This window comes from Microcebus murinus, chromosome 25, assembly GCF_040939455.1.
Source record: "Microcebus murinus isolate Inina chromosome 25, M.murinus_Inina_mat1.0, whole genome shotgun sequence".
Lineage (NCBI taxonomy): Eukaryota > Metazoa > Chordata > Mammalia > Primates > Cheirogaleidae > Microcebus > Microcebus murinus.
The window spans coordinates 22,479,403-22,506,505 of record NC_134128.1 but is presented as its reverse complement, the minus strand read 5'-3'; the positions used below and the strand labels follow the sequence as shown (position 1 = coordinate 22,506,505).

The 27,103-nt window shown below is 48.7% G+C and overlaps 1 protein-coding gene across 2 annotated transcripts in view; it reads right to left on the bottom strand.

The window, feature by feature from the left end:
• Nucleotides 1-5,365: 5,365 nt before the first annotated feature.
• PRKCQ (protein kinase C theta) overlaps nt 5,366-27,103 on the bottom strand; it is a 98,558-nt gene continuing 76,820 nt past the window's right edge. For both annotated transcript variants that reach the window (XM_075997654.1, XM_075997655.1), the window contains exons 13-18: nt 22,332-22,423; nt 20,210-20,272; nt 15,857-15,995; nt 15,015-15,203; nt 7,173-7,301; nt 5,366-6,475 (exon numbers count right to left, since the gene is read on the bottom strand). In XM_075997654.1, the coding sequence (XP_075853769.1) occupies nt 6,320-6,475; nt 7,173-7,301; nt 15,015-15,203; nt 15,857-15,995; nt 20,210-20,272; nt 22,332-22,423 (768 nt within the window). In that variant the 3' untranslated portion in view covers nt 5,366-6,319. The remainder of the gene's footprint in view (nt 6,476-7,172; nt 7,302-15,014; nt 15,204-15,856; nt 15,996-20,209; nt 20,273-22,331; nt 22,424-27,103) is intronic.

The following is a 27,103-nucleotide window of genomic DNA, read 5'->3' as shown; positions in this document are numbered from 1 at the left end:
TTCATATGGCTGGCCAGACATGCAATGCACACAAAACACAAAAGACTCTTACTTTTATCCCACTCTGGGGTTTGGTCAGTTTAGCACCGGAGCCAGCCAGTAGAACCAACTTTCCTCTCTTGATGAAATCACCACCGCGAACACCAACCTCGTACTTTATTCTTGGAGGCAATGCAATGTGGGGACACTAGAGGGCTCTGCCTTACCATATGACCAATGACATCTCAGCGGCAAAACCTTTAAGAGCACGATCTCCACGGCAACGACAAACGGGCATCTCATCCTTGAGCGTGGGAGGGGTGGGGGCTGAGGAGGGAAGCTGGGGGAGGGTGGGGGGACAGTTACAGGTGGGTAGTTTCCAGGTGGGTGGGTGTCACCGAGTTTTGAAATACAGACTGAAATTTCGAGTAGGCTTTGCAGGACTTAGATTTTCCACTTGTTTTCAGAATCGTGTCTTTGGTTGAGCATCCAAAGCTTCTTAAAGCCCGCAGTAACACTGGAAAAAACCAAACCAAAAAAAAAAAAAATTCATTACAGTGTGCTGATTACTACATACATGTGCAGAGACATTCTCTTCCTGTCTGGGTATTACTTTGATAATCCAAAATTCACGTGGAGGTGATGGAGAGATTGTTCTCGTGTTTAGGGTGCATGCGATTTAAAACGATTCCAAGTGTGTGCCCAGTCTCTGTTGATCTGTCCACACTCCACCTGGCCGTCTTCCCTGGTGCCTGGCGATGGCCCTGACCTTCAGCTCTCCCCGCAGCTGGACGGTGCAGTGGCCGGGTGGGTGGCCAGGACACATGCTAGCAGAAGGGAAATTCAGCAACGAATTCTGCTAGTTGAAGTCCTTCCTCTCACCCACCGGCCATTCATGGCTAAATAGTCTGTAAATTCCATTTCAATTTTCTGTTTAACCTAGGAAATTTGCAAGTCTGCTCTAGGCTTTCACGTGGAATGCTATTCCTCTTCTCCCGGCATGACTTCCTAATGGTCGTCAGTAGCTGCAGGCTCATGGCTTCCGGTTTGTAGTAGGCGTTGGTTTGCTCGTTGGCCAGATTCTGGACGTTAACCACGGTGCGCACCTACTGGGCGCTCGCTCTGCGCGGCACAGGAGAAGTGTTTCCTGTATGTTAACTCGTGTGACCCTCACCAAGCCCTGCCAGGTAAGGTGCCTTTTCAGTGTTTACTGACTTTAAAACTCTCTCGTTATTAGCTCGAGCTAGAGAATCGTTATTCATATCTCCCGCATCCTTACTTATTTTTGCCTACTTTTTTTTTTTTTTTTGATTTTGGAGAGGGGCATTTAAAGGCCTCCCGTTATGGTGATGGGGAGATGGGGAAACATCTAGGATGACCCCAGAGGCTTCCACCTTGAACGTTAGGGTGGGAGGGCGGTGATGCCCTTCCCTGTGGTGTGTGTGGTACTTCAGAGTTCATGCAAGATCTTTCCACCCCTTCAGTTTTACAATCCTTGCCTCTGAAGCGTCGTGTGGATTCGCTTTCTTTTCTTTACTTTTGTTCCTCCTGTTCCTTCCTTCCTACCTTTCTTCTTTCCTTCTCCTTCAACAGGGTTATATTATTCGTTGGAAATGCAATTGGATTGATTTGTGTTAGCTTACCTTCGGTTGTAGATTTTTTTTCCCCTTTCTACTCTTTTTGGTTTAATTTAATTTTTATTTCGAGTAGGTAGAACGGGAAGATGCTTTCAAGAGTCAAAACCTCAGAGAAGGTGATCTCACAGCATCTCCTGCCTCACCCCTCGCCCTCGCAGGTGACGGGCTTCGGTGTTTCCTGTGTTCCTTATTACAGTGACAGGTGAACACCTGCACACGGGAGTCTCTGCCCCTCTAAATACTGGCCTGAGTTCATAAACGACATCCGCAGTGGGGGCGTCACGTCTCCAGGAAGAAACGGCTGCTGACTCACGAAGAGAAACAGCCCCCACTGTGGTGGAAAAGCCCTGAGCCTTATATCTAGGTCTAGTGTCTTGTATCTTGTATGTAGCACCAAGTATCTTGTATCTACTATCTCATATGTAGTGTCTAGTATATTGTATGCAGTATCTAGTATCTTGTATGTAGTATCTAGTATATTATATCTAGTATCTAGTATCTTTTATGTAATATCTAGTATCTCATAGGTAGTATCTAGTATCTCGTATGTAGTATCTAGTATCTTGTATGTAGCATCTAGTATATTGTATGCAGTATCTAATATATTGTATGCAGTATCTAGTATCTTGTATGTAGTATCTAGTATATCTAGTATCTAGTATCTTTTATGTAATATCTAGTATCTCATAGGTAGTATCTAGTATCTCGTATGTAGTATCTTGTATGTAGTATCTAGTATATTGTATGCAGTATCTAATATATTGTATGCAGTATATAGTATCTTGTATGTCATATCTAGTATCTTATATGTAGTATCTAGTATCTTGTATGTAGTATGTAGTATCTTGTTTGTCATATCTGGTATCTTGTATGTAGTATCTAGTATCTTGTATGTAGTATCTAGTATCTTGCATGTAGTATCTAGTATCTTGTTTGTCATATCTGGCATCTTGTATATAGTATCTAGTATCTTGTATGTAGTATCTAGTATCTTGTATGTAGTATCTAGTATATTGTATGCAGTATCTAATATATTGTATGCAGTATATAGTATCTTGTATGTAGTATCTAGTATCTTGTATGTAGTATCTAGTATCTCGTATGTAGTATCTAGTATGTCGTATGTCATATCTAGTATCTTGTATCCAGTATCCAGTATCTCTTATCTAGGAGGAAACTAAAGGCTGGTGAGAGAAAATGCAAAGAACAGTGAGAACCAGGGTGGGACATTCCCGTAGACAGGAAGTGGAGCCATGGTGGGAAGTTCCCAGGCGGGAACGGGAAGCCCCCACCTGCAGGTGTGGTGGCCGCACTGGGCAGGAGCCGCAAATGTCGCCGCCGCCCTGTCCCAACACACGGCTGTCTTCCCTGAGCAGTGGATGAGTGCCTTGTGGCCGCCGTGATGAATGCCCACAAGCTGGGTCACTTAAAGGCAGCAGAGATTTACTCTCCCACAGTTTTGGGGGTGGGAAGTCCACAATCAAGGTGCTGGCCGGGCCGGGCTCCCTCTGAAGGCTCTGGGGCAGGATCCTTCCTGCCTCTTCTGTGGCTGGTGGCCGCATCAATCCCATCTCTGCCTTGTCTGCTGTGTGCGTGCGTGCGTGTGTGTGTGTGTGTGGTGTGTGTGTGTAACCCTCCTCTCCCTTCTCTTATATAAATCTAGCATCTACATGTAGATACTAGACACTACAGGGATTTAGAGCCCATCCCTATAATCCCGCGTGATCTCCTCTTGAGATCCTTAACTCAGCTACACTCTCAAAGACTCTCTTTCCAAATACATCTCCCAGGTCACAGGTCCTATCTTTTGCGGGAACACCGCCACCCTACCCTGCACGCAGCGCACTCGTGTATTTTTAAATTCACCCTGTTAGGGTGGGAATTCGTACGTGGGCTGAGAAAGAATTCTCAATGCAAAGATGAGGATATAAAGAAGTAAAAAGTTTATTTTGCTTTCTGAGAGAGAGAGAGAGAAAGAGAGAGATACGATCTCGTGACCTCCACCCAGACAATTCCGTTGAGCCATGTCCTGTGGCACAAACAACGAAAGACGTTGCCCTGCCCCTCCCGACTGCTGGCCTGCGGGCCTAGTTCTAGTTCTCCCAAAGGAGTGCAAGATGTTTTAAAGACACATAAAACCTTTTTGCTGTTTTTTTTTTTTTCCCCCAGCCATTTCTTCTATTACATATTCCCCCTTTTCATACCTATGGGAGGAGGGTGACTACTCTGTTACAATGGGGGGGGGTGCTTGACAACAGGAACAGGGAGACCCTAAGTGGATGAACTGCCCAGAGTGCACTGGGCTAACGGGCTGCTGCAGAGCCGGGCAGAGGGCCAGGACTGGAGACTCAGGTTTGAGATGCTCTGAAGGAGGGAGGTGGAAGAGAAAGGAGGTGGAGGAAGGGGCCAGCAGAGGGGCCGACCCAGGTGGGTCCAAGGGGTGAGGTCAGAGGTCAAAGTGGCCTTCCTTAAATAAATGCTGCAGAAAGCACTGAGAACATTCCACAAGGGCTGGAAAGAAGTTGGTGAGGGAAATTAGAAATAGTTTACCCCAAAAACATGACATTTGGACATGTGAGATGGACAGAAGAAGCCTCAAGGTCTCTCTGACTTTCCTGCCCCACCCCCAGACTCATTTAAATTCCAAAGGGAACAATTTACCAGTTAATCTCTGTTACCCATCCTGTTCTTCCTCAATAGAAATCTTTTGCAGGACTCCTCTTTCCTCCTCTCATAACCCATTTTACCAGGAAGGCATAGGAGCTTCCTTCCGAGCCCGGCTGGGAGTGGAATCTCCATTTCTGAGGGTTCCCGTGTATACACGTTAAAATAAATTTGATGGGTGTTCTCTTATGAGAAAACGTGCTTTATTGTAAGTCGACTTTTCAGCGAACTTGATGAGGGTGAAGGCCAAGTTTTCCTTCCCTCATCCCGACGTTAGCCTTGGAGGAGGCAGCGTCCCCAGAGAGGCCTGAGGATGGGGAAGGGGCCACTCCCCACACCCTCGGCCACTCCTGCCAGAAAATCTTGTCGGGAGGAGACAGAAGAATGTGAGGACAAGGCTCTATGAACAAATCTCAATGACCCCTACATATATATATATATTTAATAGTCTTCTCTCTTAACTAACTATATGAAGTTTTTGAGTTGTTTCCCAGAGATGGTGGAAGTTCTACAAGATGAAGTTGAGACTCCAAAGGGCCCCGGGCAAGAGAGTCCGGGTGCCAGAGGTCACCACCCCCACGACCTGCCCCAGGGCCTGCCACCTGCCCCATGCACCTGGCTGCTCCTCACAAAGCCCAGGATCTCATTCTCCCGCTCTCCCAAAAGATGTCTGTCGTTCGAATTAAAATTCTTTTCTTCCTTGGCAACCTTTGCTGTCTGGATAATCAGACCTTTGTGTGGTGCGCAACTGGATCTCCTCTGAAACCCCCCTCGAGGTTTCCATAACAACAATAATTAAGAATGATCTGAATTTCTCACCCATGTTGGGATTTTTTTTTTTTTATGCTTTCCAAAGTTTACAACATCAACGCAACGCTGGCTACGTTTTAATGATCGACGTGACAGAATCAAGTTCTCGGGGTGGAGAGGGGCAAGCAGGGAATTAAATTATTAAGAGGTGTCTGTCTTTGTTTTTGTTTTTTTCTTTTATTCCATTTGTACACATCCACCTCTTTGCCATTAAGTCACAACATTTTATCAAAATATACAAACAGCACAGATACTTTAAAAACACATATTTAGAATTTTCTAATTCAACGCGATTGACCACTGCCAGTAGCAGGTGCGGGGCATTTGTCTTGAATGATGCCTCAGGAGGGGTTTATGAGTCATCAACTCGTCAATCATGGTATGACCAGGGGTTGGTTTTCTTTCCTCTCCGAAGAATTACGCACTTTTTCTTTTCTTGTTATAATGCGAGGACGGTAATGAATGACCGGGCTACTATGGAAGTCAAAGAGCAATGGATGGATGGAGGGAAAGGTTTTCCTGCCAAGAGTGAAGTGACACTATCTTGGTTGAACTCTACATTTGAGGTCTCTCTTGACAAGAGAACCAGCGTAAGGTGTTCTAGCCAAACTTCCCAATTGGGGAAGCTTTTCCCATCTTTCCATTTCTCCTCTTTCCCGGGAATTTCACGGCTAATGAGAATGAATGGATTTGTGAATCTCAAGTTACAAGCTATGTTTATTGTGAAGAATTCCCATAAAAACCTATTCGGGGCTGTCCCCCCTAGCCACTTACACGTCCACAGATAGAAACAGGATAAAACGGGTGAGCGGTTACTTGTCCGAGGCCACGTGGGACGGGCCACCCCGTACGCCAGGCTGTTGCAGTCTGGAGGCATCTGTTTTCAGTTTGCTCCTCCGTCTGCAGAGCCTGTCACTACCCGGCAGTTGGGGCCCCAGGTGAAGAGCCACCGTTGAGAGCCGTGTCGAGTTTTCGAATTTCCCAGTGCGGGGAACCAGGGTTCAAGTAAACGGCTAGGGTGAGTCTCGGCCTGACCTGGGGAGTGTCCGGGGAACGTGGCGGGAGCCACGACGCAGGGCGTGGTCATTAGTGAAGTAGAGTTGGTTTCTGCTACAGGTGAACGGTCTGGCCAGGAGGTAACGGGTCTCAGCCTTCATTGTTGAGTGTTTTCTGTTCTTTCCCAAATTGAAAAGGGAATCCCGGCTTCCAGTCCCCGGGGGAGGCCAGGTTCAGGAGATGAGCGGCTCCATGCCCGGGTTGACGAAGGAAAAGTTCCTGAACATGTTCTGGTCCATGCTGTTGATCAGGGCTCGGTCCGCAAACGACAGCCGGGGCTTCTCGTTTAAGAATTCCTTGTCGAAGTTGCTGCAGTCGTATGGGGATTTCTTGGTCACGGGGCAAAGGGAGGAAAAAGAGAGAGAGAGAGAGAGAGAGAGAGAGAGAGAGAGAGAGAGAGAGAGAGAAGAGAAGAAAATGAGCCGTTAAATTCATGATCGTAACTTTTGGCATCTAGGCTCTGATCTGTGGACCAGAGTTGCTGTTTGCAGATAAACTAAGCATCTGCCTTTCCTGTTGTAGGCTCCTGACTTTCGCTAGCAAGCCTGTCCGTGGGAATTTGGAGATCTATCTTTTTCTAAGCACTGATTTATCTATTTTTTTCCCTTAAGCCAAAGAATACCTGACCATTGCCATTAGGGGAGGTAGTTGCAGGAACGCATCACAGATGATGTAATTGAACTTTAATAAATAGCATTTAAAAACGGTGCCGGAACTCCTGACATAGGATGCAGGGTTTATGCACAAGCTTGGGTCACCCCGACGGTGCCCATGAAGCATGTATGTGCCACCTGCAAACCTCCGTGTCATCTGACGGTCACCCTCACAGACACGCATTTGACCTAAGGCAGGTGCACGCGGCATTCCTTGTGCAGCTGCGTCCTTACTACAGAGCTTAAATTTCCTAAACAGGAGTGACCTCCCCACCTCCCCACCAGCAGCCCAGTAGCCCATATGAGTCGGAGGGTGGGGCAGGGTGGAGGCAGGCAGATGGCTAAACCGAGGCCCCCAGGGCAAAGTCCTTACCACTTTAGGCCGGAAAGGTGGGTCAATCTCCTTCCGCTCCAGTTCTTCCCAGTTGATCTCCCGGAACAAAGGGTGCTGGCGGATGTCTCCCCGCACCCCCAGCCTCTTCTCGGGTTCTCGCACGAAGAGCTGGAAGAAGAGCAGAGAAGCACGTTACTTCCCCTGGGGAAAGCTGGCTGGCCTCCCTAGCGCGCTAACCCACGGGTTTCCTGACCTCCTGAGAGACCCTCCCCACAGCCCACTCCCATCTCCTCCTCCTCCTCTTTACATCCTGCCTTATCTTTCACTCCTCCTTCTCTACGAAGCTTTCTTTGATTACCTCCGGGGACAGTGAGCTCACTCTTGCTCCTCTCCAGGTGATAGTCAGGGTCCTATGATTGATGGCATCGTTCGCCCCACCCAGCGTTCTTTGAGAGTCAGGCACTGTGCCAGGTGCCTCGGCCAGATCATCCTGGCTTTAAAAACAGATTCTAAAGGCAGGTATCATTATCCCAATGGCCAGCGGAGGAAACCGAGGCTCAGAGTGGCTGTGTAACTTGCTCAAGAGCATAATCTGGCCAGCGGTGGAGGGAAGAGGCTCCTTCCCACTTCTCCCAGTGGGTGGTCTCTCCTCTGTGCCTTCCAAGGTCCTCCCTCCATTACAGAAATCAGCACATTGGATCTTTCTTAGCGTCTTGTTTTTCTTACTACACTGTAAGCTCTGGAGGTCAGACACCATTTCTTTTCTTTTTTAAAAAAACAATTTCAGAATAAATAAAATGTACAGGGGTGCAGACATTTTAGTTACGTCAATTGCTTTTGTACCATTTGAGTCAAAGTTATAAGTGTGCCCGTCCCCCAGATAGTGCGAATTGTACCCGTAAGGTGTGAATTCTCCCATCCCCTCCTCCCCCCCCACCTGCCCGACACCGGGTGAATGTTAGTTACTTCCATATATGCACGTAAGTGTTGATCGATTTTATCGATTAATCCCGATTTGATGGCGGGTCCATGTGGTGCTTGTTTTTCCATTCTTGGGATGCTTCACCTGGAAGAATGGGCTCCAGCTCCATCCGGGACAGTACAAGAGGTGCTAGATCACCGTTGTTTTTTGTGGCTGAGTAGAACTCCATGGTACACATATACCGCATTTTATTAATCCACTCATGTATTGATGGGCTCTTGGGTGGTTTCCACATCTTTGCAACTGTGAATTGTGCTGCTATAAACATTCGAGTGCAGGTGCCTTTTTTTATAGAATATATATATATATATATATTGTCCTTTGGGTAAATACCCAGTAGTGGGATTGCTGGATCAAATGGTAGGTCTACTTCGAGTTCTGTTTCTTACAGAATCCAGCCCAGTGCCAAGCGCTCTGCAGATACTCGTGAATGTCTGTGGAGTAAGGGAGCAAGCCGTCCTTCCTCTTTATCTTCGGGTCACGAGTCTTCAGTTCTCATCTTCCCCCGGCCTCTTGTTTTCCGCATAGCGACGAGGCACCAAGCTCGCAGTGAGATATTTCTCTGGAGAGCCCCAGACCCGTGCCAGTCGAAGGATGGGAACGCAGATCGGGTCTTTCAGAAGCGGAGGGAACGATGATGATAAACGATCAACCTCCATTTCTCAGGCACATTGTGATGCCACGAGGCTAGATAGAAGGTGTAGTCTCCGGAACGGGCCGGAAACTAGCTCCTGCGGTTCTACTGAAAAGTTTCAGGAAGTTTAAGTTAGAAGTGAGTGCCTCGGGCCAAGTAAGCACCATGCTGGGTTTTCCACGAGATTTCTGTGCACAGGTGGCGTTTGTACCAACGGGATCGTGACAAAGAGCCTTCTGGGCTTAGACTGTGACATTTTAAAAAGTATATTTTAAAAAAATGTATCATGAGAAGATAATATGGCTCCCACTTACGAAGGTTCGATATTCTTTCTAGCTTTGCACGGAACAGTAAATTACTACGTTCTCTTCCCCGAGGCCGGTCAACCCACAGAGATTTAGGGGGCGACTAGTGACCTCAGGGGAGGCCCAGGCTGGTGGCTTCGTGGCAGGAAGGCTGCACAAAGGAAATAAAATTCCTGAAGACAGACTTGCTCTTGTCCATAAAAAAAGCTGTCAGGAGGATGGTTTACATTTATAGGAAATAAATGGCTAGGATGCCGCAGGAGTTTGTTTGAATTTTTTTTGGACAGTCTGGGCAAGCAAACAGTTCCGGATTGTGGAGGAGGACCACCGGTGACCGCTGACAGATCGCCCCTGGAATCTGCCTTCCCTCTGCTTGTCCCAGACATGTCCTTCCATCAAAGGGAGAGGTGTTTCTGTTTGAGATTATCAGTCTTCTGTCATTTTCAAACAAACGGACAGCACATCCTGGACGAATAAACGAGGAAGAGAAGAGTGTTTCTTTGGCAATGCGGTGGCGTCCCAGCTGTCATTCCTGATGGAGCACAGCCTGCCCCGACGTGCAAATTGTTCGGCGCGCTGCACGCACCCGTGTGCCGGGAGGGTAAACGGGGACAGAGGCCGGCACGGATGCTGTAACAGATGCCACCAAATGCTGCTCTGTCCAGCTTTTCCAGTGGCCCTACGGATTCTGGGTTTCACGGCATTTTGTCAAGTTCCCTAGAGAAAAATGTCTGAAAAACAGCATTACCTTTGTTTTTTTTGCAGAAAATAGGTCTGTGGGCACTGTCGGATGAAAACAAATGAGGAATCAAGATGAAAACTGGAAGCCAGTCTTAGGGGCGACAGACCGCACAATGGAAACGAATTCTTATCAGCCCAAGCGTAAGAATATGTGCAAGAAAAAGGACCGTGGAATTTTTACTCACTCAACGTGGGAAATAATAAGCCCAAACTCTCCTATGTGGATTTAAAAGCCTCTTTCACCCACGAGTCCTTTTGCTCACTTCTTTATCCTTAATGGCCCTGGTTTCTGCTCTAGTCAATCAAACTCACTTTCTACTCTTGCAGGAAGTAGAAGGTCCTTTCTCCTGCCGCCGAAACTCTGCAGGCGACTTTGTATTAATTTACTTATTTTTTTTGGTATTCGCATGTCATGTAGCCTCAGATTTAGTTTTGTTCTGAAACTTTTTTATTTTAAAATAATGATATCAATAGATTCACAGGACATTGGAAAGATGGTACAGACATGTCCTGAGAGCTCTTCACCCCTCTCTCTCCCGACGGTTCCGTCTCATGTGATAGCACAAAGTCAAAACCAGGAGCTGGCACTGTTACAATATGTGTGTGTGTGTGTGTGTGTGTGTGTGTGTGTGTGAACTAGTTGTGCCATTTTATCACTTGTGCAGATCTGGGCAACCCCCGGGACAAGTCAGAACGGAACCGCTCCATCACCGCAGAGATCTGTCTTGTGCTACCTGCCCTCCCGTCCCTGACGACCCAACCCCTGGCAACCGCCAGCCTGGTTTCCGTCTCTGCAGCTTTGTCGTTTCACCCATGTTGGGTGAACGGACGCACAGACATGGATCTTTTGAGATCGGCTTTTTGCATTCAACATAACGCCCTTGAGATCCTTCCGAGTTGTTTTGGGCATCGACAGTTCGTTCCTTTTTGTTGCAGGTTAGGGCTCCATGCTCGCAGCTTTTCGGCTTTTTCTCCTCCGACGGGAAGTGATCCCTGCCTCCTACCCAACCTTCCTCTCCTTTGAAGGCATCACTCCCACCTTCTCTCCCCCGGGGTTACATCTGGTGAGCTCCTGCGGACCTCCGCCACCCCTCCACTCTCAGCCTGAAGCTGGCCCGGATCCTGGGCTGGAGCTGGGCGTGTGGGGGGCACAGCGTGGGAAGGCTGGTTTTAGGGGACCTCACCAGGTGTCGGGGGGGATTGCACTTGCAGCTCCAGGGGCTCCAGCCCGTGGTGGTGACTCACCTGGGCAGAGCCCTGAGTCTGGAGGTGCCCTTGGCCCTCTGAAGGTACAGACCAAGTCTCCTCCTCGTTTCTTTTTCTACAGGGTTTTGTTGGCCCAGGCTCCTGCATGCAACCCTCATGCTATGGACTGAATTGTTTGTGTCCCTTCAGAATTCACAACACAATTGTAGAGAGGGCCTTCAGGGAGATAATTAAGGGTGTGGCCCTGAGATATTGTGGAAATTTGTTTCTTAGAGGATTTGAAGAAAGATAAATGATGAAGTGTGGTCTATACTGATGCTATCCTATGTTCTCTTTTTATTTTTATTTATTTTTTTACTTTTTTGAGAAAGTCTCACTCTGTTGCCCGGGCTAGAGTGCTGTGGCATCAGCCTAGCTCACAGCAACCTCAGACTCCTGGGCTCAAGCCATCCTCCTGCCTCAGCCTCCCCAGTAGCTGAGACTACAGGCATGCACCACCATGCCCAGATAATTTTTTCTCTCTCTATATATTTTTAGTTGGCCAATTAATTTCTAATTTTAGTAGAGACAGGGTCTGGCTCTTGCTCAGGCTGGTCTGGAACTCCTGCCCTTGAGCGATCTGCCCTCCTCGGCCTCCCAGAGTGCTAGGATTACAGGCGTGAGCCACCACGCCGGGGGGGGGGGGGGGGGGGGGGGGGGGCAATGTCTGTGGTTTCACCCACCCAGTCGGTGGGATCCTGTACGGCGGCTGGAGCCAACTAACACACCTCACCTTGAGTCCTTCCCAAAGCCAAAGTGTAAAATGAACGGAGCGGTTGTAACAGTGTTTGAACTTGCCTTAATGTCAGGCGAAACTGTTTACGTTCAGCTCCCTGAGTAACTTAGTTTTACCATTGCCATCTTCTTTTTATTGGTTAATTCTGAAATTAGCTTTCATTTTATGTGTTTTGTTTAGTCATTACAAGTGAATGTAATTGGCCGTCAAGGGAGTTTTCCGAGTTTATTGCCTGTTTGGCTCACAGTCAGAAAGCGAACGCCGAAGGGAACAGGCTCGGATTTTTAAATGCCTCATTTCGTTGCCCCTGGACCCAGAGCTCGGTCAGCACTTCTCAGATTCATGGTCTTCATTCCCCAGGGACGGAGCTCTGCAGTTGCCTCAAAATCCCTTACGCCCTAGACAAGCCGGCACGGTTATCAGAGAGGTGGAAGTGCATTCCTTTCTAATTTAATTCCAAGTAGTTCTTCAAGAGGAAAAAAAAAAGCAGACTAGTGAAAAAAAGATAAGCCTGCAAATATTTTTCTAAGTTCCTACTTAAAACCAACTGGTAGCTTCTATCCCGTTTCTCCATTTTCCATATAGCAAGATCAAGGCCTGAAATTATTTCCCTAGATGATGATTTCTTTAACCAGCTGACATGTGAGACCCTAAAAATCGAAAACGGCGTTTCTTCGCAAACGCCTGTATTCTCGGTCCACTTCCTTTAGATCTGCTAGACTCTTGGTCACACGGGCGGGTCTCATCGATGCAAATATTTGCTGGGACAGCTCAGGTAATGCAAGTCCTTATTTTGTTCTCATATGTATTTAGCATGTTGTATGCACGTGATGCATTTTCTTTTTCTTTCTTTTTTTTTTTTTTTGAGACAGAGTCTCGCTTTGTTGTCCAGGCTAGAGTGAGTGCCATGGTGTCAGCCTAGCTCACAGCAACCTCAAACTCCTGGGCTCGAGCGATCCTTCTGCCTCAGCCTCCCGAGTAGCTGGGACTACAGGCATGCGCCACCATGCCCGGCTAATTTTTTATATATATATCAGTTGGCCAATTAATTTCTTTCTATTTATAGTAGAGACGGGGTTTCGCTCTTGCTCAGGCTGGTTTTGAACTCCTGACCTTGAGCAATCCGCCCGCCTCGGCCTCCCAAGAGCTAGGATTACAGGTGTGAGCCACGGCGCCCGGCCTACGTGATGCATTTTCATTTTGCAACTGGCTGCACTCACACGCTGTGGATAGCATTTTGCCTCCTCAAGAAAGGCAAGCAGGAGCTCTGTCTAAAGTCCCCGCCTTTCTCGGCGGCTCTCAGCTGTTCTCACACCCACGCCTTGGCCGGTGGCGCTCCTGGCTCACGGCCGGCGATTCTCAGAGCCTGGTGTCCACCTGTAGTGCCACGCGCCGGTTCTCAGTGCGCCCAGGCCGTCGTGGATTCAGCGCTGACCTCTGCTTTGACGGTGAATTCTGGAGAGTGCAGCTACGACGGCAACAGCCTGCGCTCTCCCAGTTTGTTAGGGCGAAGAAATCGACAATATGTCCCGTGCACAATGGGCAGGGCGTGCGGGGGAGGGGGGAACAGCGTTTTAAGCACAGTTGACCCACGGACGACATGGGCGTGAGTGTGCGGTCCACTTACATGCAGATCCTTTTCAATAAAAGTCACGCCGAGTGCACCTGCCTCCTCCCTTCCACCTCCCCCACCCCTCCCACCTCTGCCACCCCTGAGACACCAAGACCCCGTCCTCTTCCTTAGCCTACTCAACGTGAAGATGACGAGGACGAAGGCCTTTATGATGATCCACTTCCATTTAACGAAGAGTAAATATCTGTCCTCCCCCTTATGGTTTTCTTAATAACGCTTTCTTTTCTCTAGCTCGCTTTATTGTAAGAATATAGCTCATAGCATATATAACATAAAAATATGTGCTAATCAACTATTTATGTCAGGTGTCCTCAAATTATGGCCCGAGGGTGACATTTGGGCCACCTAGCACATGTATCCGGCCCGCTGGGTATTTTTGCCGCCGCTGCCTGTCCTGCTCAGCAGCCGACTAGCCCCGGGCCCACAGCGCGCATGTGTGGAATGTGCGCCGTGCTCTCCAACGGCCCTCCAACAGTCTGAGGGACAGGGGACTCGCCCCCTGTTTAAAAAGTTTGAGGACCCCTGATTTATGTTATGGTAAGGTTTCCAGTCAACAGGTTATTAGTAATTAAGTTTTTTTTTGGGGGGGGGTCAAAAGTTATATGCAGCTTTTTGACTGTGCAGGGGGTCGCTGCCCCTACTTGAGTTGTTCAAGGGTCAGCTGTGCTGCACAAATCGATCAGCTGCACAGGCAGCGGGAAGGCGCGTTGCTGAATCAGTTTTGATGCCATGCATAGGCGAGGGGATGCATTGAGCAGCCTGTATCTCAAGGGTTTTAGCCAGAAATGTCCCCAGAGATAGTATTTCTGCAGAACATGCCGGGGTACCTCGCTACACTCCCCGCTTTGACCGCCCTGCAGATTCAGAGTGTGAGGCTGCCCTGCCACCTAAGGACAGTTGTTTCTGCTTCTCTCTCCTTCCTCTCTCTGCTTCCGCCTGGTATGGTGGGAGGCAGAGACCCAAGAGTTGGAGAGGAAGGGAGCAAGGACAGGGTCACTGGGACACGCCTGCCCTCCCTTCCACAAGGGTGAGCCTCTGGCAACCTCGAACTCTGCCCCAAGGAAAAGGGGCCGGAAATCCTAGCTTTAACGCTGAGACAGATGCGATGACTGTTATCCTGGACTTGGTGGCTTTAGTTTCTCAGCTGAGACTGTACTTTATGACTTCAGAGAGACAACGGGTTTGCCTTTTACCTAAGAGTAGGCAGAAGAGTCATGCATCCCGTCCAGGTTTCCAACTACGGGCAGGAAGATGAGCTGGGCTGAATATTTTTTAATAGCGAGCACGGGAGGCGAAGGTCCGAGTTCTAAGCCACAAACGGGGCTTGTTCCATGGACCAGCTACACCTCCAAGGGAGCGTATGCAAGAGTCACGGAATTGGTTCCCGGGCACTTCTTTTACGCCCAGTGATACACGTGGGCGTTTGTCGTACACTCATCTGATGTGCATCATATTGGCGCCCACTTTACACGGAGACCCTTGTGTCCCATTTAAGCCCGGTTCAGTGCAACCATCGTTTACCGCGCCTAAGTCAGAGTCCAGAAAGGAAAGGGATGCTGCCCAGACACCCGAAGGTTCACCCCATTCCCCGACCTCCTTCCTTACCTTCACCAAAAGGTCCTTGGCCTCCTTCTCCAGCCAGCGCGGGTAGAAGGGGCTGTCCATGCGGATGGAGTGGAAGAGCTCCTCCTCGTCCTGCCCGTGGAAGGGCGACTGCCCGATGAGCATCTCGTACAGCAGAACGCCGAAGGACCACCAGTCCACGGAGTGGTTGTATTTCTGACCCAGCAGGATCTGCGAAACCGAGAGGCAGAGACAGAGGGCAGGGCAGTGAGGTTGCCAACGTCCCTCTGGACCCCTCAAGGCCACTCTGCGAGTAATCGGCGGTGACAACTTCCCTGGTTTTGGCAAAGATCACCCTTCAGAAGACCGGATCTTCCGACAAGCTGATGACTGGATGGGACTGACTTACGGGCTGACGTCAGCGTTATACCCATTTTACAGAGGAGGAAAAGGGCGTCAGTGAGACTTTGGCAGCTTGGAAACCTCAATCGAGTCTTGGAGGCCACAGGTACGCCACTTGGCCTAGGTGGATATTTGCTTCTACCTGGCTCCTCGCAGGTGGCTCCTTGCCGGTGGCTCTGAGCACAGTGAGTGTATTTTAGGGCTAGGGGGTGGGTCAGGGCCTTGACCCAAAGGGATGGGCGGACCGTCCGAGCCTTGGAGAGCTGGAACCAGCGAGAATGGCATCCCCATATGGCGACAGCAGCCACAGGTGCATTGACCGAACACTTAGGAAATCAACAAGTACAAATCTTGGACCAGGAGACTCAGAACCCTCCGGTTTTCAGGGGAGGAAGCAGCAGTGGCAGGCAGGGCAGCCCGGGGGTGTGCCCAGCGAGTGGGGGAAGGGGCACGGGGCCCTGGGGGGGGGCGGCGCGTCCTACCTCGGGGGCGATGTAGTCCGGCGTCCCGCAGAAGGTGTTCGTCTTCGCGTCTCCCAGCATGTTCTCCTTGCACATCCCGAAGTCCGCTATCTTGATGTGTCCGTCTTTGTCCAGCAGGATGTTGTCCAGCTTCAGGTCCCTGGAAAACAAAAGCAAAGAGCAACATCTCACTGTCCGAGGCACGCTTGGGAGGCCGCGTGGGAAATGCAACTCACAACAGGGACGCGCGGCCCCGGTGTCTGGCGGCTCTGCCCCCTCCGCTCCAGTGTGGTGGCGAGGCCTCGCTCCTGCTTATGCAAAAGTTCTCGTGGCTTTTTTTTTTTATGTGACTTGTCGTCAATATGCACACTCTTCTGAAGTCCCCATCACCGTTTCGTCTGTCTCCCTGGTTCAGCTGGGAATGTGTGTTGATGTAATTAGACAGTTGCTGCATCGCGACTGCTTTTACAACAGCACAGCACACGCTGCCAGTGTGCGTCGCATGAGCTCACTACCGGCCAGTGATTGTCAGTTCCCGTTTGTTCGTTCCCTTTTATTGTCTTCCCCACCTTCTGCGAGAGCAGGTTAGCCAGGGAGACGGGGAGTGCAACACGGCTGTTTTGCTGGGGTGGAGACGACTAGCAGACATACCCAACCAGACGCTGCACCACCGGCAGCGTCTGTCTAACTGGGAGGCCCGGGGTACGTTCCTATCCACGGCGGTTCTGTTTTTCTCTCATCCTAACTCAAATGCTGCCATGCTTTCACTAGCAGGACTGAAGATGTGCTATATGCCTAAGCCCTCTCACGAGACAGTGCCAGCCGTCTTCTGTCTCCCCATCTTTCACTGGAATTAAACCCACAGCTTCATTGCAACGCATACATGCTACTGTGTCCCCTCATAGGCTATATTCAACTCTTTATGCTAACATTTGAGGTCCGTCATCAAATCTACATGCTATGCCAGATTGATATCATGTTGAGTTTCAGTATGATATCATCATATTGATGTCATTTAGAGCATGTACATATGCTTCTAGAAAATTTGGCTGAAGGACAGTTTTGGGGGTCATATCTAAGGAGCCAGATATCTGCAGGGCTACACAAAGATCATGAAAACGAATGAACAGAGTGTAGATTGTTTGCACTGGGTTTTCTTGCTTGCATGTGCATTTTATGATTTGATTCTCACAACAGCCCTTGGATCTGAAGTTGTCATTATTTTCACTCATAGTTTTCCCGATGGGAAACCAAAGACTCGTGGAGGTGATAGGAGCTATGCCGGCCCACACGGCCAGCCAGCGGCGAGGATGCACACCCCATCTTCATCTTCTCTTCCATCCCTTTATACCAGCCTGGCCAGGCCTTTCCCATCGAACGAGTCTTGCCGAGGTATACAAAGCAGCATTCTAACTGATTCTAAAACTAAGTGTTTTCTGGGCCTCAGGCTAGGAAAAATAAGACTGGTGTCAAATTTTCAATCCACCCTCTACGGCAAGCCAGATGTGTTCGGGGTCATGAGAGAGAAGGTCACCGAAGCTTTGAGAGATCTACGCCGGGTCAGGAAAGGTCCAGAAAGGCTGCCCTGCAAGCCAGACCTCCATGGGGTCAGGACGAAGGGCAGAGGAGGACCAGCGAGGGTTCCTGCAGCCGACTGGAGGTGCCACAGAGCCGGAAGACCCAGAATGTTCTGCAGCACATCACGCCCATGCTCTACAGGATGTCCGGACCCAGAGAAGGACTTCAGAGCCCAAGGCTCCCAGCCTGTCTCTGCGAGTACCCATCTGCTCAAGGGGCAGCCCCTCAGGGCGTCCAGTACGACAGAAAGTTAGTGGAAGCCGTTCATTCAGTTGTGTGGTCCACAGGAGCAAAGCTTTTCCATTCGGAAGGGGCAGAGCGGAAGTCAAACTGGCTTCAGAGTCCCGGCTTCCTGGCTGGCCGGCTTCGAGATGCCATTTCCGCTCTCCGAGCCTCCGGTTATTTCTCTGCAAAACAACGGAGGCGATGACACCTGCCCGGCTCCTCTCGCCAGACCCCGGGACGGGGAATGACACAATCCAGGTGAAAGCATCGGAAGTGGCTTCGAATATGTGGGTTGGGTCCAGTTTTATCTCCACAAAATACAACCTTAAGCTCATTTTCCGTTCTAGTAGTCTCAGATTTGAGGTTCTAGAGTCTTCTCTTTCCGTGTCTGCATGTGTTCCAGCTCCTTGTTTCTACATTGACCCCAAACCAAGGGATGTGACATCTTACAAGATGTCACTGCTGTTGTGGTTCCATCAGCAGATGGCGAACAATGATGGTGCCACCACCTGCTGCTCTACGATCCCTGTCTTTGAGCAACGGTTGCCTGGCCACCAAATCCTGACGCATTAGTTTAACCTTCCTGCACTTGACCTCGCATTCCTACTGCTGTGCCTTTGCTGGAGTCACTTCTTCCACCTGAAAAGCCACAGGGGCTGGAAGTGGCGGGGAAAGGGGCCTTTGGTGGGGACAGGGCCCCTCTGACACCTTAGGTTCAGACTTCTGGCTTCCAGAACCGTGACAGATGAAGTTTCTGTTTTTTAAGTCACCAAGTTTATGGTAATTTCTTATGGCAACCCTTCAAAACTATTATAATATACCAGTTCTATGAACCAACCCAGAAAATTATGATCAGTGGTCGAAAGAAGGAAACAAATAGAATCCCCTTGTTTATTCAGTTGCCAAATTAAAAGTTTAGGTAAGTCAGATTACACATGAGCAGTTGAAGAATTTCTTATGGCCAATCTCAATGTAAACAAACATGCTTGTCTGACAACCTACTGCTCTATTGTAATTATTTGATGATGTCTTTCCAGGGCCTCCTAAATGAACCTAAACGAGCCTAAATGAACCCAGTTTTCTTTCTTATTGGTGCACGAGATGCCCTAAAGAACATGAGTTCCATGCATGGACAGAGTAAGAGCTCTGAAATGGATGCAGTCTGTTTGTGATATTAAAGCTACTTATGGGCTTTTATTGGCCTTTTTGCTCAGACTGTTAATAAGTTACAAGGTGACAAGATAGAGAGAAACACTGTGACATGGAGAAACAGACAATACCCAGGCATGCAGGTTTGGGTTTCAGCTCTAAGGTCTCTGTGTCTCGCCAACCTTCCTGACTTTTCCCCTGTCTCCCAACTGTCTGTCCATCTATCCACCCATCTAGCTATCCCCCAACCATCATTCATCATCCATCCATCCATCCATCATCCATTTATTTATCATCATCTATTCATCCATCCATGATAAATCTGTCCATCTGTCCATCTATCCATCAGCTATCCATCCATCCACTCATTCACCCAACATCCATCTGTCCATCATCCATTCATCTGTCCATCCATCATCTATCCATCCATCCATCCACCATCCATCCCGAATCCATCTGTCCATCCATCCATGATCCATCCATCCATCCATCCATCCATCCTACATGATCTACTCAGTGCCCAAGTATAGGCATATTTTAGATATATTGCAGACCTTACAGATAGAAAGAGAAATGGTGAAAGGAAGCACGGATTCTGTTGGGGGTTTTCAAATAGTATTTCTTGATTTCCTGAAGATTAAAAAATAATATTAAACAACTCCTTAGTCTATTATTTTGTAGATGGACCCAAAATATCTGTATTCAAAGATCCTGCCTAAGAAGACTACCTTCCCAAGCGTCCCCTAACCCTTTAGTCCTGTGACTCCAAATATGGCAACCCTTACTTGGATGCACCTCTGGACATTTATAGCAGCACAATTCACAATTGCCCAGGTGTGGAAACAACCCAGTGCCCATCAATACATGAGTGGATTAATAGAATGTGGTACATGTATATGTACCATGGAGTACTACTCAGCCACACAAAAGCAGAGGTGATCTAGCATCTTTTGTATTATCCTGGATGGAGCTGGAGCCCATTCTCCAAGCTTAAGTGTCACAAGAATGGAAAAACAAGCACCACATGTACTCACCATGAAACTGGTACTAATCGATCAACATTTATGTGCACATATTGGAAGTAACATTCATCAGGTGTCAGGCAAGTGGGAGAGGGAGGAGGGGATGGGCATACACACACCTAATGGGTGCGGTGTGCACTGTCTGGGGGATGGACACGCTTCAAGCTCTGACTCAGGTGGGGCAAGGGCAATATATGAAACCTAAACATTTGTACTCCCGTAATATGCTGAAAAAAATTCATCATCCATGTGATCGATCACTGTGGGCAGGAGGCATGGGTGTGGAACTTTCTACCTCAAAAGCACACTGGCCACGACATTTCACTAACGTGTGGCGATCGAATGAACTGGACCAGGGAATCCCGTATCTTAGCATTTGTTTCCAAAGAGCAGAGTGTACCTGTAGACGATTCCCTTGGAGTGGAGGAACTGCAGACCGAGAATGATTTCGGCAGCATAAAACCTGCGGGAAGAGAACAAGGTTCAAGGTGAATGCAGTCACCGAACAAAATAACATCCCCAGACCGGGCTGATGTCTTGCGTCTGTGCAGTGCCCGGCTAAATGGCGCACGCACATGATTTTGTTTAATCATAACGAGGAAAATCTCATCCATTCGTTCTGCACAGAAGAAGGTGGAGACTCAGACACCCCCAAGCTTGGCTCTGAGGGTGTGAAACAGCAGGCATCTTACTCGGGTCCCACCTGTACTTGCAGCTTATTCTTATATTTTAAACCGCATTGCTCACATTGGCAATTTCTGCTAATAAAACATGCACGAACATTTGACGTAATGATATAGTATCACAGGCAAATAGTTTCCCCCTTTTTATTTTCAGCTCTGCTTGGCGCCCACAGACCTGTATGTAGGCTGAGCCATTCGAAACAGATCCGGCTTGGTTTATTTGCACACTGACAACCTTTAGCCTGGGTGAAAAAATACAGCCCGGCAGGCAGAAGAAAGGGCTATCGGAAGATGCAAGATGGTAAGTTACTCTTCATCTTCACTGGCGACGGGCTCGCAGGGGATGAGATTACGCTGTCACGAGTGTGATTGAGGTCAGATAGAAGAGGGAGTGTCCTGGCCGGGAGATTTGCTGATCTCAGGGACGAATGCAAAATCCTCCCCCTGGAAGGCATTTAGGGTACACTAGATAGCGCGTGTCGAAGCCGGCTGAGGTGGGCGGCGGGCTGAGGGGATCTTTTCTGGCATGAAAAATGCCCTGTGACTGCTGCAGAAATCTGATGAAATTTTCTCTGGGTGCTTGGCCGAGGAGTGTCCCGGAGGCAGCCAGACCAGCAGAGAGTGCTGCCCGCTAGATTCGACAGAACAGCCGCTTCAGCCAGGGCTTTGCAGGAGCTAGGGGTGGACCAAGTCCATCTTTTGACGTAGGTCGACCTAAGCCACTCGAAGTGCTGCTGCAGAGGGGGATGACCGGACATCAAACCAAGGATGCTGGCGTGTGCCCGTCGTTTATAAGTGAGCCGGTCGCACAGGTTTCTTTTGCTTGAGGGTCTCGGGAAGCAGGAAGTCGGGCCCACGGGGAAACAGCGTGGGAAAGGGCGGTGGGTATGTGGGCTCAGCTGCGGTCCTGCCAGGTAAACGCGGCCTGTCCCATCTCACCTGTGTCTGGGGCTGCTGGATGCCAGAGCAGGTGAAGATTTATCCGCCAATAGAGTCAGTGCCTCTCCAGTTGCCTCATTTTCATGCCCCAGGAGCTAAGCGCTTTATGCCTCCACATTGAACTTCCCGTGAAAGCTTCACCCCCCGGGGCCACCTGTACGCTGCGCGTTCCATGGGCAGGTGAGCCTGATGCCTCGGGGGCGCTTCCTTAAGAAACCACCGTGTTTCCCCGAAAATAAGACAGGGTCTTATATTTATTTTTCCTCAAGAAGACACCCTAGGGCTTATTTTCAGGGGATGCGTAATTTTTTTTAAGTGCGGTACAACCATCTACATTTATTCAAATATACTTAAGTCATCTTCTTCTGGAACATCATCATCACTCTCCAGACCCCGAATCCCATCCTGAATGTCTTGCGACTCTATTTCCTTTAGAACCATCGGCCCCGATCTCTCATGTCGCGCCATAGAGCTCTCACGGGGCAGATGAGAAGGGCTGCTCGTCTTCTTTCCCGCTCCGCGACGACACGCGTGGGTTGTGCAGACGCGCTGCGCAGCCACGTCCGTCACCGGGGCTTATTTTCGGGGTGGGGCTTCTATCGCGCACATGCTTAGAAATCCTGCTGGGGCTTATTTTATGGGCAGGTCTTATTTTCAGGGAAACACGGTAAGTCGTTGATTTCAAGACACAGAGAAATAAAACTACACAGACCTGAACTTCAGTTTCACACACGGGGAAGACTATTGCCTGGTTTGATATATTTCCAAAGCGGGTAATACCTTGCCCTTGGCCTGGGATTTAGGCAGAAAAAAAATACTCCTGTGGGCATTGGATACACAGAGACTGCCAAGAATAATGAAAAAAAAAAAAACCCCAAACCCTTTACAAAGGGCTCTTACGTGGCTCTGGAGAGATCGAACTTGTGACAGCTTTGGATGTGGTACATTAAGTCTCCTCCGTTGAGATACTCCATCACAAAAAAGAGATTTTCCTAGGGGGAAAAAAAAACACAAAACAACCCCAACTTTTAGCTACTTAACAACAATGACAAAAACAACAACAACAAAATAAGCCACAAGAAAAAGACTACTTTCCAAATGGATCAGATCATTTCAGACGCACCAACTGTACCCGGAAATCACTTATAAAAAAAAAAAAGACTGTCAAAATGATTTGGCGGGTCTGTATTTCTGCACCCCAGGGAACTTGGGGGATGGAGGTAGGATGGTGCTGGGCACTTGGCAGGTGCTGGACACACACCTGTTGGAACTGACCATGTGTAGGGCGGTAAAGAGGGTATGTTTTGGTCTCTGACTCCAGGGACCCCATTCACTCCACACTCAGGACATCACCAGTCCTGGGCGTAGCGTACGGGCGCGGCACGGCTCGGGGGGAGCGGGCGTGGCGTGCTCATTCCTGCCGGGGAACTTGCAATCAAGTTTGACCTTATTTTTCTCCGGTGCAGACTTCCCTGGTTGTGGAGGGCAGCCACAGTCTGCGAGGGTGTCGCTCCCCACAGAGGCCACCGTGCATGTCGTTAGAGTTTTTTCTAAAGGGTTCGAACGAATCACAGACCGAGTCATCCGTAAAGCGAGGAGACACCTGGCGCATCTGTGCTGGAATTTGCACCCGAGCACCTCACCTGGGGGCTGCTCAACAGAATGAACCTTTAAACCTCCAACGTGAGGCTGAGAGAGGCGGCGGGGTGTGGGGCGTGGGGCGTGGGGCGTGGGGCGTGGGGAACGGTGGCGAGGCTGTTCTGGCCCGACAGCAATATCCGTGCCATGGGGACCAGCAGGCACCGCGGCAGTTATCTCGACAATCCAGGTAAAGGTGAGCGTCCGCTCGCTTTCTCCAAAGTGGATCTCAGACCTAATTCCGTGTGTGTTTGACTGGAGCTCGCTGTCTTCTTTTTTGAACAGGCCCAAACTCTCAGCTGACACAAGTCACAGCTTCACGTCGTCATTTCAAACCTGATTTGAGAGTCCTCACTCGCCTCACCTGCGCATGCCCCGTTTTCTGGCCGACACCCCTCTCTAGTGCCTGTGCTCATGAGCACTGTAGTGAGAGCTTCTAGTCTATCCTTCGCCTTTCGACTCAGAACCATGCTGGCCGTGTGGCAGCCACAGCGGCGGAATCTCCTCTTTTTCTTTTCTTTTCTTTTCTTTTTTTTTTTTTGAGACAGAGTCTCGCTTTGTTGCCCAGGCTAGAGTGAGTGCCGTGGCATCAGCCTCGCTCACAGCAACCTCCAACTCCTGAGCTCAAGCCATCCTCCTGAGTAGCTGGAACAACAGGCATGTGCCACCATGCCCGGCTAATTTTTTCTATATATATCTTAGAAAAAATATGGCCAATTAATTTCTTTCTATTTATAGTAGAGACGGGGTCTCGCTCTTGCTCTCTTGCTCAGGTTGGTTTCAGAACTCGAGCAATACCACCCGCCTCGGCCTCCCAGAGTGCTAGGATCACAGGCGTGAGCCACCGCGCCCAGCCGGAATCTCCTCTTACGTACTCAAGAGAACAAAAGGTATCAAAGCGTACAGGAAGGCCATGCATGACAGTGCTCGGATGCATGGTTTCTCTTACGTGTTAGGATGCTTGCAAATTCCTGGAAAGGCTGAAGTTTTTGGAATTCACACACTGTCAGTTTGGACTTGGAAATAATAGTGGGGGGAGGAGTCTGGAGGCAAAGGTTCAACCCCACGTCACACGTTCCTCTCCCCCCTTCCCGTCTGTCCTCAGGTTCGAGACAGACTCCGCACCTAGCGGTGGGCGCTGGGGAGTCGAACCTGCCATGTTGGGGCCCAGAAGTCACAGAGGAGAGAGAAAGAGCGAGGCATGCAACTTGGCACCGAGGAATGTATTATTTAAATGGGAAACAGAAAAGAAGTCGCGGAAAAGACCCGGCAAACCAGGAGCAAGACCAGCTTTCTGGGGCAGGTAAGCTGAGAAGCGGCAGGTGAGAGGCCGGGAGGACGTAGCACATCCGACAGCCAGGTGTGGGGGAGGTGGGTCCTGAGCAAGCTTCCCGACCAGGGAGAGAAGACGGATTCTCAGAGGAGAGGCACTTCCCTGAGTCGCTCTCTCAAAGGAGATGCAAAAATCCTCCCGTCTCCTGGGAAGCTGGTGACAGTAATTCTGGGGCTTTGTGAAAAGAACAGCTGACAAAGGAACGGGGACTGACAGTGCAGGCCGGAGAGCCCTGAAGAAAACGCTAGAGTCGCGTAAAGGTGCGAACGCACCTGTGAGTTTGAAAAGCAGGTGTGCATTGCAGACACACCGGGCGTCTTCTTCTTACGGCCAGAGAATTCCTGAAAACTTGCCCATGAATTGCCCGTTCTGTCTCGTGTCTTTGCACGGAAAAACCTGACGAAAACGTGGCGAGTGTGACTTCCGTGTACCAGACATTTACTGTAAATCCACTAATTTTTGTCAGTTTGCGGTAAATCCAGCATCTGCCAAATCACTGCACAGCTGCAAAAGGGCATCTGAAGCACACAAGTGACCCCAATTTCTGAAAGCACAATGTGTGAGCATCCCTGGGATCAGAAAGCTGCTGGAGCACTTTAAAGAAAAGAGACTTCTCTGTCACCACAAAAGGGGAATGACATAAAAAGTTAATTCTTGTCTTAGTGCAGGGAGAAGTCTTTTTGAGGATGTGGTTTCGGCGGTTTTTCTTTTCCTTGCTACAATTGTGATCATTTGCAGAGCTCTGAACTCAGCTGAAAGGTTCATGGATTGATGCATTTTTCTCTTCTTTTTTTTTTTTTGAGAGAGAGAGAGAGAGCTTCAGGTGAGGCAGTTTCTGAATAAAATACTTGAAATCAGAAACTCTCTGGCAGTCTCAGATGGATTTTTGCCTTCAAACCATGGAAATACCAAAACTGACATACTTCTTAAAAAACTATCCAGTTAAAGTCATCTTCCTTTTTTACTTCAAAGTAAAAATAGTAAGATCTTACAGTTGGAGTAGTACTTTCTCCACAAAAGATTCAAACGTCTCTGCAAAGTGCTATTTTATTTATTTATTTATTTATTTATTTATTTATTTATTTATTTATTTATTTATTTATTTTACATTATCCTTTTGGAGGCAAAAAAAGGAGAACCAATGTCACAAGGAAATGTTGGGCGACTTGTTCACAGGAACTTGTCCCCTCAGGCCCAAAAGCCATCAGCGGAAGTGAAGCTCGGTGTGTTCTATAAATAGAAAGGGAAACTCAGTTTTCTTTTTTTTTATAAAAGAGAAATTTCAAAGTAATAGTGACCAAGAATGTTCAACTGGTTCCAGCTGGGAGTGTGGAGGTCAAGGGCAGTATGTCAGTCCATGGACGATGGCGCTAGGGCTCCCGACCCCAGGCTGGGGAGGGCGATTTAGAACCTCAGGAAACCGCAGCAGCTACCAACTTTCAAGGATCCAGAGAGTTTCTCATTCGATCTAATGCTCCTTTTCGTTGTGAAACGGTTAACACTTTTTTTTTTTTTTACCCTGTTTAAAAAGTTTGAATTTTTTTTTTTTTTTTTTGAGACAGAGTCTCACTCTGTTGCCCGGGCTAGAGTGCCGTGGCGTCAGCCTAGCTCACAGCAACCTCAGACTCCTGGCCTCAAGCAATCCTCCTGCCTCAGCCTCCCCAGTAGCTGGGACTACAGGCATGCGCCACCATGCCCGGCTAATTTTTCTATATATTTTTAGTTGGCCAATTAATTTCTTTCTATTTTTGGTAGAGACGGGGCTCTTGCTCAGGCTGGTTTCGAACTCCTGACCTGGAGCAATCTGCCCGCCTCGGCCTCCCAGAGTGCTAGGATGACAGGCGTGAGCCACCGCGCCCGGCCAGCACTTCTTAAATGACAGCTTTAGACTTGAATTCAGACAGGCCTCTCAGAATTCAAACGAGACCCAAATGAAAGTAGACCTCAGTTCACTTTTAATTTCTAAGAAAAAAATTATTTCTTTAAAATAATACTTAAAAAGCCCAACAAGACCATATACTCACAGTGTTAGCTGCATCTTTCCTTCCCAAACTAATTTTGGAACCCAACCCTCTTATTTTTCCATAGTTTTATCGGAGCTGAATCAGATAAACTTTAGGTGCTTGAATTATTGATCTTTTTTTTTTTAACTCCAGCATAATTGCAAAGAGGGGAAATTATGTTTTTTCAGTGTTTGATCTTCCCTGTGGGTAAAAGTTTAGTTGTTACAGAGGTGGCAGGTCACTAAGGTGCTTAGACAATACAGATCTATAGACAATACGTAGACAATACGGAGACCAGCATCTGGACGCAGACAAATGGGAAGATTGTACATTGTTCCCGGTTACCAGCTGAGCAATCTTAGGTGAGTTCATCCTTATAAAGAGCCTTGGTTTCCTCGTGGCTAAAATGGGAACACTAGTGTCTACGTTATTGAAATTACCAGAATTAAATGAGACACTATATTCAAAGTGCCTAGGAAACTATCTGGCACAAAAAAAGGACCCTCAATAAAAGTAGCTGTTATTCTATTTTTATTTTAAAACGTACATAGGAGCAGAGACGGCTGGCTGGCTACCTTCCTTTCTGAGTAAAAACATTTGTTCTGGCTAGCACTGCGCCCAGCGGAAAGATTCCATTTTCCAGCTTTCCTTGCAGCTAGAGAGGCGTCAGGTCTTATCACTCCTTACGGGAGAGTGCT